General features: G+C 36.9%; 1 protein-coding gene across 5 annotated transcripts in view; it reads right to left on the bottom strand.

Moving 5' to 3' along the window:
* Positions 1 to 4,786: 4,786 nt before the first annotated feature.
* The window catches only part of LOC149704588 (lathosterol oxidase-like), a 39,068-nt gene continuing 29,255 nt past the window's right edge, over positions 4,787 to 14,599 (bottom strand). For 4 of the 5 annotated variants that reach the window (XM_089867036.1, XM_089867032.1, XM_089867033.1 and 1 more), the window contains 2 exons: positions 13,243 to 13,363; positions 4,787 to 5,076 (listed from right to left, as the gene is read on the bottom strand). In XM_089867036.1, coding sequence (XP_089723162.1) covers positions 4,902 to 5,076; positions 13,243 to 13,363 — 296 coding nt within the window. In that variant the 3' untranslated portion in view covers positions 4,787 to 4,901. Of the gene's footprint in view, positions 5,077 to 11,006; positions 13,145 to 13,242; positions 13,364 to 14,599 lie in introns of those variants that run through there. The other variant, XM_089867035.1, reaches the window with a different exon arrangement.

Here is a 14,599-nt window from a genome sequence, read left to right as displayed (position 1 = left end):
TCGTCAGAGTACAGCACCTTTCTAAAATAATAAAGGATCGGCTTCAATTAGGCCTAGTTGACGTAAAGGTCTTGCCGGATTGGGTAATCCTCGTAAACATCATGTTCAATTTGTCTTGGTTGGCATAGGTTGGCATTTTTCTAAGACACGAGACTAACTAATGTAATTCGATCCTAGCTGCAACGTAACGACGAGCACTTTTCACAACGGTCTTTTTTCTCGGTGCTATAGGCAACTCGGACTTTCTGCTTCAAAGTTCTTCCCAAAGAAACCTTTTTACCTCTCCGAGTGACGTATGTCACGGAGAGGTTCTGTAACGATCGTGTGTGTGTGTGTCTGTGTGTCTGTCTGTCTGTCTGTTGTTACACCCACGTGACCGCGTTCGCAGTTTCCAAATCGGAGCCAAACGAGTTCGCCATTTCCGAACTGCTTTCACAGTGAGTTCTCACACCACCTTCTTCTGGTCTTTGTCCATCCCACAAGGCCACCAGTCGGTACTTACTGGCTTCTAATCACCAACATCTTTTGGTCTTCGTCCATCCCACATGGACACCAGTCTGTACATACTGGCTTCTAAACACCACCATCTACTGGTCTTCCGTCTATTCCACATAGACACCAATCTCTCTCATTGGCTTCTAACTCCATCGTCATCGCTTGGTTTAAGACATTCGCGACGATCAGCTAGAGTTACGAGAAACGTCTAGCCTCCCTAGGGTGGGATGTCCATCAAATGGTTTCGCAATTGCGGTTGTTCTTGCTTTTAACTGTAGTTTGACACCCTTATATACTACCTATTTGAGTAAGGCGAAGCAACCGGCGTATGCTTCATTTCAAACGCCAATATTAGTCAAGTCTCTCAAGAATGTTTAATTCTTCTTTATCAAAACGATGTAACGCTCAATAAGGCGAACAATTAACGAAGAAAATATTTAATATTAATTATATTTATTTTAATATTTAAGATAATCTTGTTTCTCAACTCAAAATTAATACGGAAAGAGTTAAAAAGCAGTCTATGTTTTTGTCTGTGTGTGTCCGTCCATTGTTACACTAGTGCGTCGCGTTAGCAGTTAGCCTTGTGTTGATGTGTTAAGAAATGATACAGAACCTTAATATTCCCTTTTTCCAAAATATAAAGTGAATATGTGGAAGTATTTTTCGTAATTATGACGCATTTAGTACTTTTGTAGCTTTAAAGCTCTGTTTCATTTTGATATTCCAAAAATTGTTTTTAATATTGTTATTTGAAATGGCTGTTTATATATTACTTAAGCTATACTACATCTGTATATAGAATAATCCTTGGTTTAGTGATTACATGAAGAAAGCTAAGTTCTAGACTCCGGCGGGTACATCAATTTTATCTGCAATAGGCTTAGTGAAACAAATAGTAAATAATTGAGGCCTGAGGTGAAGTAAACTTTGGGCTTTGATTTTCGTGTCTGAAATGAAGAGACATCAACGGTTCAGAGTGAGCCGAAAGTTAAATACACTTAAATAATCAGGTTAAGATTTTATAATAGAAGAAAAGATCATGGTGGCAATTAAAATAGTAAAAGGGCCAATGGTAAACGGGTAGTAGCTACAGACTTTTTTCTCTTTATGGTGCGCATTGACTATTAGTGCGTCTAGCTACAATTTAGCTTTGGTGTTATTTAACGTTAACATTCATGTTGGCAAACTAAGAATATTGATGAGGTGAGACGAGACGATAGTGTTTACACTGCAAACCGGTTGTGAATTTAGCTATCAGAATAAACGGTGAACAGCTGAAGCGTAGACTTCATTTCCTGTTCTTTTCCCCATTGACTGATTCCATGTGTCCAAGGTTTATCCTTATTGGATGTAAAATGTCGTCTTCTTTACTGTATATTCGCTATGCTTGGAAAACTGCTTCAATATTTCATAAATTTTACTTCAAAAAAGAGAAATAATTCCATATCTAGGTAAATAAGTTTGTAGTAGTAGACCTCTTGACTCGGTCTCGGAGAGGTAAAATTTTGGTTTTCCCAACTTGTTTTTCCCTATTTATACCAAATTAAAGGTTAGGGGTGTTTTAATATTGGCCAACCATTATTATTATTGTTTCTTTACCGTTTTTGAGCCTTTTAAACACGCGTACTTTTACAGTTGAATCACTACAGACCTTGTATTTATAACGGGACCGGCAATACCGCAACGTTGAGCCTAAAAACCAGGATGGTAAATGTTTGGACCTATGGGAACATATAGCGGTGTCACGTGTCGAACACTAAAGCGACCTTCAACACAATAAGCCCAAGAACTGCTCAACTCGGCAATCTTTGATCTTGATCCGGTCCCTTTTGATATACAGTGTTGTAGTGTAGCATCTAAGTAGTAGAATTACAGTAGTTGGTCTTGTTTCCTAGCAAAATGCCAACCTATTTCAACCAGGACAAATTGGACAGGATGTTTATTTTTGGTGAAGGTCGCGGTAACTTTCAACTAGCGGCAGTGCTTTTTGCCAAACGCTTTCCACACCCACGACATCCGGTGCGAAGCACCTTTACCGGCATTGGCGAGCACCTTCGTGATTTCGGTAGTGCAAGATCGTGAACGTAGAAGAGACTGTACAGTCTATAATAAGGATAGAGAATTTGACATCCTAGTATGTTTCATGCCAGTTTCATGCTAGTATTAGAGCGGTGGAGCAAGAAGTTGCACTAAGCTATTTTACTGTTCTTGCCAGTTTACAAGGGCATCACTACCGGTATTATCATACCCCCTACATCATGCCTAAAACAGCAAGACCTTTGTCTTACCATGCGTGAACTAATGGAAGCCGATCCATTATTTTTGAGAAAGGTACTTTTTTGACGAGGCTAAATTTCAAAGGGATGGTAAGGTAAACCGGCATAACGTACATTACAGGGCTCAACGAAATTATTCTCATTTTTATACGAGGCTAATCTTCGGAGTCAGATTGTGAACTTCTGGTTAGTTGCAGGCCACAATATCTTAAGAGGTGAATTTTGTGTTTGAAGGTCATCTACAATTGAAGCCTAATTACAAGTTAATCGGTTAAGTAGAACCAGAGTTATTAAACGTTTTCTTGATTTTGTCCGCCATTTTCCAATATGGCGGAAATTCCACCAATGGGAGAGTGTGGAAGACCACACCACGTTAAAGAGCGCCCAAAAATCTATAAGATCTGAACTTTTCAGCTTTGTTTCAATTTGTTCCGGGTTCCCTCCATTTTTGGGCTAAAATGACTGTACTAAAAGATCAAGTACGTTGTTACAGCCAGGGGAGTAGAAATGGGAGTGGAGATATACTGGCGTCCTACTCTCTCTTGTGGCTCACCACTGTCCAGGAATGGTCCATTTTCTTCTAAGAACTACATTTCAGAGCTAAATTCATAACCAAAAAGTAACGATACTTTTTAAATACGTTGAAAAATATTTTGCGTTAAATGAAATTTTTGTGAAAGAAGAAAAAAAGCATATTTTAAAAATAATTGATGTTTTATGATATGGCCTTTGAAACTGAAAACTATAATGTTTTAGCCAATTAATTTTCAAAACATATATTTTACTTTTCTAAGGCTTTGTTGTCAAAGGCATGTTTTATTGGTATGTTATCGATTGGGCGTGTTATCAAAACAGCATTGTCCAAAACGGCTTTTTCATAAACGCGTTTGCCATTATAGCCATTTCTCGTTTCAGCGCATTTTGATTACAGCGTTTATATCTTGAGCGTTGTTTCGTATTGTTGAAGGTATAAGTATTAGAGCTCGGCATTATCTATCCATTATCCACGTTATTTTATCCATAATCCAGAATTATCAACAGAAGTTGTATATTAAATCGAATTATGTCCACAACATTTATCTATAAATAATCGATTATTCACTAATTTACGGATAACGGATGGATAATGCCGAGCTCAATTAGTATTGATTTCAGCTTTAGGTTTGAATTTTAATGATTGTCAAACAAACAGTTTCGTGGTCTAGTGTGCTAATGCGTTTTAATGTTTGGTTGGGATGGATTATTTGAACTCCTATAAATTACCTTCCACCTTATCCAAAATATCCTCCTATTAATTAGCTGCCACCTTTTCTAAAATATTCTGATATTGATTAGCTGCCACCTTTTCCAAAATATTCTGATATTGATTAGCTGCCACCTTTTCCAAAATATTCTGATATTGATTAGCTGCCACCTTTTACAAAATATTCTCCTATTAGCTGCCACCTTTTCCAAAACATTCTCCTATTAATTATCTGCCACCTTTTCCAAAATATTCTCCCATTAATTAGCTGCCACCTTTTCCAAAATATTCTCCTATTAATTAGCTGCCACCTTTTCCAAAATATTTTCCTATTAATTAGCTGCCACCTTTTCCAAAATATCCTCCAATTAATTAGCTGGCACCTTTTACAAAATACTCTCCTATTAATTAACTGGCACCTTTTCCAAAATATACTCTTATTAATTTGCTGCCACCTTTTCCAAAATATATTCCGCGAACCAGTCCATAACCTGAGGATCGCAAACGGTTATGAAACGCTGTAGTGCTAAACCGCTGGTTGGGAAAATAGCGCTAGATTGAGAAACGCGGAAACAACAACCGCTGTTTTGGGAAATAGCGCTGTATTGAGAAACGCGGAAACAGCAACCGCGGTTTTGCTTCCACGCGGTTTTGCAAACCGCTGTTTTGGGCACCGCTTTATTCCAAAACGCTCTTTTGAAAACCGCTCAACTACCCGTGAACCTGTTTATTAGCTATGGAACAAGAAATTTAAATTGAAAACTTAAAATTTGTTTTTAGAAGATCTTTTATTAACTCTTTATTTAAATATGGGATCGTTACAAAGTATAGGGTTTTAAAGGTATTATAGGATCAGTGGACTCCTATTTAAATCGAAGTTTTATTCATTTTTCAGTAGAATCTTGGAAGTATTCCTTGATTTCAGTTTCCGTGGCTTCCTTTTTACTTTTACCATAACCGTAAAATATATTCTCATTGTAAATCTTATCTTTCAGCCTGAAAGTTCCGTGAAATTTGTCCCATATAGCCAAGTTGAAACCAAAATTAACGTGAAAATACCTTGAAATAAATAGGCAATAGTTTTTCGGTTTGTTTTGTAGTTAAAGCATAATCTAAACAGTAAAATTGGCTTAAATTTATCTGCTTAAAAATGTGGGTTACAATATTCCCTAAACAGACTATTCTATTAGTTACACACAGAGAAACTAACACACAGGGGTGAGTTAGTTATTTCCCATCGAGCCAAGACGCAACGCATACGGAGCCTGAGTTTACTACACGCAGCACCTTTGATGCTACCCAACTCGCATGGCCAGTATGCCTTTTCTTCTTACCCGCGAGTGAAATTATCGAAAGATGGACGCCTCTCCTTCCGTGTGTTTGTCCCTTTTGCAGTAATTATAGGAATGGTCTATTTATTAAAGGAAACTTCCTATCTAAATTTCATTTTCTCATTTATTTGATAGAGAATTTCAAAAAATTAGTGTAGTTATATACATGAATCTATACAACAATGAATATATATCCGTATGCTATACCTCTTCTAACCTGTCGATTTGATTTGTGTATTCGCTTAAAAGCCTATGACGCATTTTGAGTAGTTTAAAGACAGGAGGAAGGTGCCTATTGAGGGTTATGGCTCCCGGTGGTAGAAGCGCTAGAGAACCAGGGCCACCGGAATTTTGAAGGAAGACTTCTAAGGCGCCATGTTTCGAGCGTCAGCGAATTTTATATTTGAGGCATCGTTGGGGGCCATTATCTAACTTTTCAAGCGAGTTATCGCAAGTGATAACTATCGCCTAAAGGTTTGGTGTCAACCTTGTGTCGTCTACGAGTGCGCGATATCTAAATAGGTGATTAGTCTTAGGTGTCATCAAACCTTGAACGAAAAGCGGCGGTTGTCCCGCGAATTCCCCTCGTGCTAATAAAAAACAAGGTGGGCAAATTAAAATTTTACCGTTTTTAGTTTTTAATGTGCTAAGGTTGTATATAGCTCAACAACGATCTAAGGCTATACAGTGCAACTCTAAAGTTACGAAGAGTGCCACCTCAGACCACCTTGGTGCCACATAATCTCGAGAATGCTTCTGCCCAATTAAATACACGCGAAATACAGTGACCACGACACAGTGAGGTTCCATTTCTAATTTAGCATACATTTTTTCTCTTTCCGTAAATCGTAGAAAATCAACACAATCAGAAACAAACCCTTACAGTAAGAAATTTCACAACGAGAGGAATTCGAAAGATATAGACAAATATTTTTCGTTCGTCTTTTAGAATGTAGTAAGGGTTCCCACTGGAAAGACAATCTGACGTAAAGCAGAAACTCGTGGTTTCAGCCGTTCCGCATCCGCACGCGACTCAGTGGGGATGATATAGGAACGGAATTAGACAGATCTTCTCCCGCTGGGAAATTTTTAGAACGCACTACTATACGTTTATTTAAATAATCCCTATTCTCAAGCTGTCGATTCTATTCAATTCAATACATCCGAAAGTGAGACTTTTAGCACTGTTAAAGGCTGCACGTCGAGAGGCTATTCACTCATATTTTCTTTTCGTGTATAACAATTATAACTGAAGTAAATTTATTGCAGTAAGGGATATTTCCACTAGAAATATCTCGTTTGAATTACGGTTTGTTTTCTATAGAATAAAATGCACAATAGTAGCTGGAGTATAGGAACGATGTGGCTTAAATATGAGTCTAGACCCTCTTGTTCGAAATATTAGAAAACAAAAACGTTGGTGCCTCAGTTACTGCTTGCTTTTAGCCTCTTGTTCAAACTTGGGAAAGAAGCTTCCACCACAGGATTAGTATCGTCTTTAACTAAGCCCCACCCAAATTTTACCCAGAGGCTAGACGGGGTATTGCAGATATATTCATGGTATTTTATATCGAAACCAAGTTTCCATCTAAATACAATTAATTAGATTAGAGAGATATTTACATCTATAGGAATAATTTTAGAGCCCTGTTCACAAAAATGGCTAACGCAAAACTTGATTCCATATATCTTCTTTAATAATATAAATGGATTCCATCAAACGCATTAACACGTAAAACTATGCCATGCTTCCCTACGGTACTGCTACACCTCAAATGGTTCCATGTACAGCCAAGTTTCATATGAAGTTTAATTCAGTTTGTTTGTTCGGCTGTCGCAGGGTACGCCCAAGCATGCAGTTCATAGGTAATAAAATTATTTAATTCTTGTGCGCGATAGCCAAATGACAATATATTTTATGTAAATAAACTGTATAAAATTGTACAAAACTCTATACAGTATAAAATTTGGCTGTACGTAGTACGTACACACATTTTCGAAAGTCTTTGTCCGCTGGTTGTTTTTTTGGAAAATTTTCAATAACACAAAAACCGTTCACCGCAGAAAATTGATACTTGACAGTATGATACATTATATAGTTGTCCATCAAACTAGAACCAATTTAAAGGCATTAGTTTAAAAACGTGCTAAAAATTGAAATTTCCCAAATCTGAAATAAAAACTTTTTAAATATAAATTTTAAGAGAAAATGAGAATGATTTTTGATATCAGCTGTATCGATTTAAATTTAGAAAGGGTTTTAGCAGAAGTACGTAACAGGTGCCTGGGAGAGCTACACGATATTCTCTAAGCTCCTAGGAAAGAACCTCCCCTTACGCGGAGGGAAATGGTTCAGTAACGCGGCTCCTTCGGATCCATCCGATCCTTCCGCCTAAAGAACCGATTTACCACGTACCTAAATTCGAGAACTACTATAAAGACTGAGTAGGGTGTCTAAAATATTTTTTAGATAAAACAATTCACAATACCAAAGATTATTTGGGAGTAAGGCGTTAAAATGTTATCAATCTGGGTAGCTTTTGCTTGGACTATTTAAGACGCCGTGCATCTGTTTTTCAAAGAGATATTTTTCTGTTCTCGCCGTTACGGCAAGCCCGGCCGCCGGTAGCTCGAGATGCGCCACTCGGCCTCAGCCAATGGTGGGCAAATTGGCGAACTTCTGAAATGCTTGTCACTCTCACTCTATGAATGATAATTCTATTAACTGACCCTTCTCACTCTCACTCACAAACTGAGAGTGAAATCACGGGAATTTGAAAATCTCACTCCGCGAGGGAAAGTGGGCGCGCGCTTCCGATTTCCTTCATTGCCAGAGAGTGAGAGAGTAGAGAAAATATTTGTTCACTCTTTTTAGAAGAATGAGAATAACTAAACCTATTAATGTTATGACTCTCTCACTCAGTTTGAAAGGCTTTGAGCTAGGGATTTTTTAGCGAGTGAGTGAAGTCTTGTTTTAACATGAAATGTTTACTGGGAAAACCTGGTTTAGGAAATCTACTAGATGGAGGTGTTTGAATAAGAAAGAATCTCTAACGAGGGAGTCGTCACTCAGGGTTATAGCGTACAACATGAGAAAGCTTATTGTTCATTAAGATGATTTGAATGACTTTGTTTATTTTGATGATTTGAATGACTTTGTTTATTTAGATGATTTGAATGACCTTGTTTATTTCGATGGCAATGATAATTTTAATAATTTTAACGACCTCGTTGATTTGAATTATCTTGTTGATTTAGATTATTTGAATGACTTCGTCGCTCTGAATGGCTTCATTGATTTGAATTTTTTGACTTTGTTGATTAGGGCTCAGATTAATAACCCCTATCTGAGATTAGGGTTATTTGGATGGCAACAATGATTAGGATTATCGTGATGACTTTGTTGATATGGGATATTTGAACGACTGTTGATTGGGTTGAAATTGTAGATTCGGATTATAGGGTTGAAATTGTAGATTCGGATTATAGAGTTGAAATTGTAGATTCGGATTATAGGGTTGAAATTGTAGATTCGGATTATAGGGTTGAAATTGTAGATTCGGATTATAGGGTTGAAATTGTAGATTCGGATTATAGGGTTGAAATTGTAGATTCGGATTATAGGGTTGAAATTGTAGATTCGGATTATAGGGTTGAAATTTTTGATTAGGATGATTTGAATGACTATATAGATATTTGATTTGAATGAGTAGGGTGATTTGAATGCCAATTGTGATTTGAATAGGTCATTTGAATGACTATGTAGATATTTGATTTGAATGAGTAGGGTGATTTGAATGCCAATTGTGATTTGAATAGGTCATTTGAATGACTATGTAGATATTTGATTTGAATGAGTAGGGTGATTTGAATGTCAATCGTGATTTCAATGACAATCGTGATTTGAATGGGTTATTCGAATCACGATTGTCATTCAAATGACCCATTCAAATCACGATTGTCATTCAAATGACCCATTCAAATCACGATTGTCATTCAAATGACCCATTCAAATCACGATTGTCATTCAAATGACCCATTCAAATCACGATTGTCATTCAAATGACCCATTCAAATCACGATTGTCATTCAAATGACCCATTCAAATCACGATTGTCATTCAAATGACCCATTCAAATCACGATTGTCATTCAAATGACCCATTCAAATCACGATTGTCATTCAAATGACCCATTCAAATCACGATTGTCATTCAAATGACCCATTCAAATCACGATTGTCATTCAAATGACCCATTCAAATCACGATTGTCATTCAAATCAAATATCTACATAGTCATTCAAAGTCATTTAAATCATCTTAATCAACAATATAATTCAAATAAACGAAGTAAAAAAAATAATTCATATCACCCCAGTCATCCAAATCACTTAAATAAGCTAACTCATAAGCTTTCTCATGTCGTACGTTATAACGCTAAGTGACGACTCCGTCGTTAGAAATTCTTTCTTACTCAAACACCTCCATCTAGTAGATTTCCTAAACCAGATTTTCTCAATTCCCAGTAAAAATTTCATGATAAAAGAGGACTTCACTCGCTCTCTAAAAATCACTTTCAAACTATTATAATTTTCATTCTCTGAGTGAGAGTGAGTGAAGTTCTCGAATTTTTTATATTTAAAAGTCCTAAAGAGTGATTTCGTCTCGACTCATGAAAGTCACTCCCGACAATAGAAAGAGGCATTGGTGAAAGAAACCTTATCACTCTTTTGGAAAAACATTACTTCGCGAGAGTGAGATATTGTAATTCGCGTGTATGATTTCTTCTCATTTCGCCCACGCGGGAAAAACATCCGAATGTTGCGCTCTCTCTTGTCGAAAAAAAAATCTCGCTCGTGCGGCTCCTCGACCCTGAGTCGTCGGCTGATTTTTCTCCAAGGGAGTGTTTTAGTCGTGAATGTGTATGTTTTAACAATTTAACATTAAATCATGGTGTTTGTGTCAGTACCGAGACAAAAAATGCAGGAACTCAATGCAATTTGCCGATATTGATAAAGAATGCTAAAGATAAGAGTTGTTATTGTGACTTGAAACCAATTATACAACTGAGCTAAGTCCGATCCACTGATCTCTTAACTGTTTTCTTAACCGAGGCTACTGAGCCAAATATTCGGCTGCTTAAATAGCTTCGATATCATGAGCTAGCTTCCACTACACGCGCGGCCGGGGAAAAACCGGAAAGAAGAGTAAATAAGATTTTCGTTCACGTGGCGGCCGCAGAGCGTCGCATATAATTGGGAAGCCGGCGGCGCGGAAGAAAACGCTGGAGTATAAAAATTAATTGTGTGAGTAGCTTATAGGGAGCTAACTCATGACTACACCTATCTCTGTGTCTCTCTTATCGTGGTCCATTAATTCTACACTTGCTTATTCATTGTAACAGTATTTAAATTCATGATTTCTCCCATATTTAATGTCATAATGATGTATTTCAAATAATTTCTAGCCAAACACTATGACGTATTTCAAATAATTTCTGGACAATCACTATGACGTATTTCAAATATTTTGTAGATAATCACTATGACGTATTTCAAATACTTTCTAGACAATCACTTTGACGTGTTTCAAATAATTTCTAGACAATCACTATGACGTATTTCAAATAATTTCTAGCCAATCACTAGCTTGATTACCCATACACTCTTAGAAATGCTTTCCAAAATTTGGCCTCAAATTACAAACTCTATTCTGTTTTGGCCCTTTACATAACCCCATAAGAAGAAATCAAGTGGGGTGAAGTCAGTAAATGTTTCTAGCCACGGAATTGGTCCACCTATATACCAATTCAACGTTTAAGAAAGTGGTCGTTCAACCACTGACGAGCATGGACCGTCCAATGTGGTGGCGCTCCATCCTGCTGGAACTCCAGGTCTCCAATCACTGCTAACGGCAATTCGTCTATCGATTCACTAAAGTCATGACCCAGGAAGTCCAAGTAAGTGTCTCCATAGTGAAGGGTCCGATAATTCGGTTTCCAAAAATTCCTCCCAATTACACACCTACCTGGTGTCGTAACAGTGAAGATTTTCATGGGCCCAGTAATGTACTACGTTATTCCGGTTCACCATACCATCCCAGTGAAATGTAGCCTTGTCAGAAAATAGTACTTTCTTTCAAAATAATGGATCGGCTTCAATTAGTTCACGCATGGTAGGACAAAGGTCTTGCGGTCTTAGGTATCCGTTAAGGCTTGATGGTAGGTGGATATGATATAGCAGGTAGTGATGCCTTTTTAAAATGGCTTAGTCCAACCGCTCTACTACTAGTATGGGGATAGGCTTCAAAACGTGCTAGGATGTCCACTTCTCTACCATCATTACATAATCTCCAATTATTCCTGGTTGGATTAGGCTGGCATTTTGCTAAGACACGAGACTAACTGCTGTGCCAGCCTATTCCAACTGGTTATGACACCATTATCATTAATTGCGATGGAAGGTTAATGTTTGGGTGGTCATTCTTGGAAACCGAATTATTAGGCCATTCTGCAATGAAAACATCACTGAAGACATTTATTTTGACTTCCTGCGTGATGAGTCAAACGCAAATTTATTGCAAGACATTTGAAGGCGTTTTACTCAGTAACTAGCAAAACCCTCTATGCCAAACTATCCAGCGTACCTGGAAGTTGGACAGGTGTTTTAAGGAATTGAAATCAGGAAGAGTTTCCAGTCCATGTAGACACAAAACCCTAAACATGTAAAATATCTTCATGGTTTTGTTCTGTAGAAATTGAAGCGTTTGTCAACTATCATATTGAATAAAACAATGCTTATTTTGAGGTTATTCAGATTACTGAAATGTTTGAAGCCTTTCTCTTTTGTTAATGATATAAAGTATGCAGTTTCAAACAAATTGCTTAACGAATTGTGATTGTGCATAAAAAACAAACAACCACGTAAACCACTTATTTACAGGTATATAAGATCACAATTACTTTAGAAAATACCGGTGGACCTTCACATGTGTGGGTTATTTTTGACTTGAAAGTTTATGACTAAACCTAGTATTCTGAATATTCATGGACAAGTGAACGTGTTGTGAAGCTCGGTGATTGACAGTAAAATTTGCGACTACTACTAAGTTAATTGAAATCTACTAATTCGTCACATGATCAGAAGTACAGGCAAAAAACCCTGGATGGGATTTTCTAGGTATTTGGGTAAAAACGTTTTGAATTTCACTAATGGTGGATCTTAGATGATTCTAAATTTTATAAGAATTATTAAATATACAAAGAAACGCAAGACACTTTCTAAATATTTATAAATGTACACCGCTGATATCGCAAGTCATTGTCATTTTCTCCTAAAGTTTATATTTAAGAAGTTGCACAATTTCAGATTACCATAAATTTCCCCTTTTTTTGTCACGTGGCTTCCAATTGGGTCTTGTTCGATGGGAAACCGTACTATGTATCATACTGTCAAATATCAATTCTCTGCGGTGAATGGTCTTAGAGCTAATGAAAAGTTTCCAAAAAAAAAAAATAACCATGAACCAAGACTTATGAAATGAGTGTATATGATTCCCTATTTTCTTACGGTGTAGTAGTACCTCGGATCATTCTTTCAAAGCGAATGTCGGCTCTAGTAGCACCCATAACATTCTGGCTTATCATCTACACACCAATTTTATCTTCTCAAAGGCAGGAACCAATCAGAACTGGTCCACCGAAAGTAAACTCCACCCATCGACTAGGGGAGTTTTGTTTAAACTAAACCACAGGCCACAGCCGATACTTGCTTTACTAATATAAATTATACGACTTGCTATCGTTATGGAAAAGGTTTACGTGTGGAAATTTATTTATAATGTAATTAAATTAATTTTCGGTTTTAAGCATTTGAAATAACAAAGACTATATTACTGATGATGGTTATCGTGGAATGTTGTTGAGGGCTGCCAAGGCCAAAAGGCATCCAATTTAACCCCTGAATGGTCAATGATACTGTAGTAGAACATGTAAATAGTGTTTCCCACGAATACACCTATGAATTCAAAATGAGAAAGGTTATGACACAGTAAAAACCCAACTTAAAATATGTCAACATCATGCAATTGCGAAAGATAATAATACAACTCTAAAGGACCAGCTCCTTTTTAGCCACAGACTGTAGTTCTGAAAGTTGTGACGCAGAGGTCACCCGAGAAAAAATGGAAAAAAAAAATTTATATCTCACCTACAACCTAGACGCAGGTATATCGCTAACGGTCCCCTGCGGTGGATGATACAACTAATAAACTCATCCTAGTAATGTTGAAACTTATTGAGGAGGCCTTTTATACCGATTCGCGGCTAATACTCACTAAAATAGAAAAGTCTAAAGCCGAATTTGCACAAGACACTTTCAAACCTTTTTAACCGTTATCGAGAAGTCGAAATGGAAAATTCTGTTCAACATTGGGAAAATGCAATTATTAGGACTTTCCACTACAGTTCAAAATGGTTGCAAAGTGTCTAATGTAAACGCAGCTAGCGTTTAGGTGTTTTCCCATTGGGTAGAATCCCATTCGACCGAATTTATCTGAAATATGATTTTAAATCCCACCGTTTGTGCGGTTACTACCAATTGGGAATTATTCTATTAGGAATATCATTATTTGGTCATAATGCTAAAAAATACTACGTTAAAAATAAATTTAGCAAAAGGAGCTTTCGTCTTGCTTAATGGTTTTGATTATTAATGACATTTCAGCATCTACGTTGTAAAGTGTAAGTTTTATTTAGGGTTAGGTTAGATTTGGTTTGCTTCGGTTAGGTTTGGTCTGGTTTTTTTAGGTTAGTTTTCAATAGAGCCTTGAATTAAACTTTTGATTTGACCATTGCAATATCAGTATTCATATAGGAAAGATTATTGATAGACATATGCATTAAATCAAAAATGTTTTTGTTGAAAAAAAAACTAAGAAACGCATTTTTAATTCCGTTTGTAAAAACTTCATTAAAGATTTTCGTTAAATAGCATTGATAATTTTATGATCATAAAACCGCATATTTTGTGTATATTCGGTCCAACGGGAGTCGTTCCAATGGGTGAGCAGCATAGATTAGACTAAGACTTAAAATACAAAACGTAAACCATATCAAGTTACATTATGGGAGCTAGCTCAGAGCCTTGCCGGGGCCGAGAAAAGAGTTTGAGGCATTCAAATAAGGCATAATCTGCATCCAGCCTCGTTTTCAATTGTACAATTATTATTAACACTTGACGAGAGACGTTTGA

The sequence above is a fragment of the Phalangium opilio genome, unplaced genomic scaffold (genome assembly GCF_054372755.1).
Source record: "Phalangium opilio isolate 3A_F unplaced genomic scaffold, DU_Popi_V2 ptg000017l_1, whole genome shotgun sequence".
NCBI lineage: Eukaryota > Metazoa > Arthropoda > Arachnida > Opiliones > Phalangiidae > Phalangium > Phalangium opilio.
Note: the sequence above shows the minus strand (reverse complement) of the source record. Positions and strands in the feature narration are given on the sequence as shown.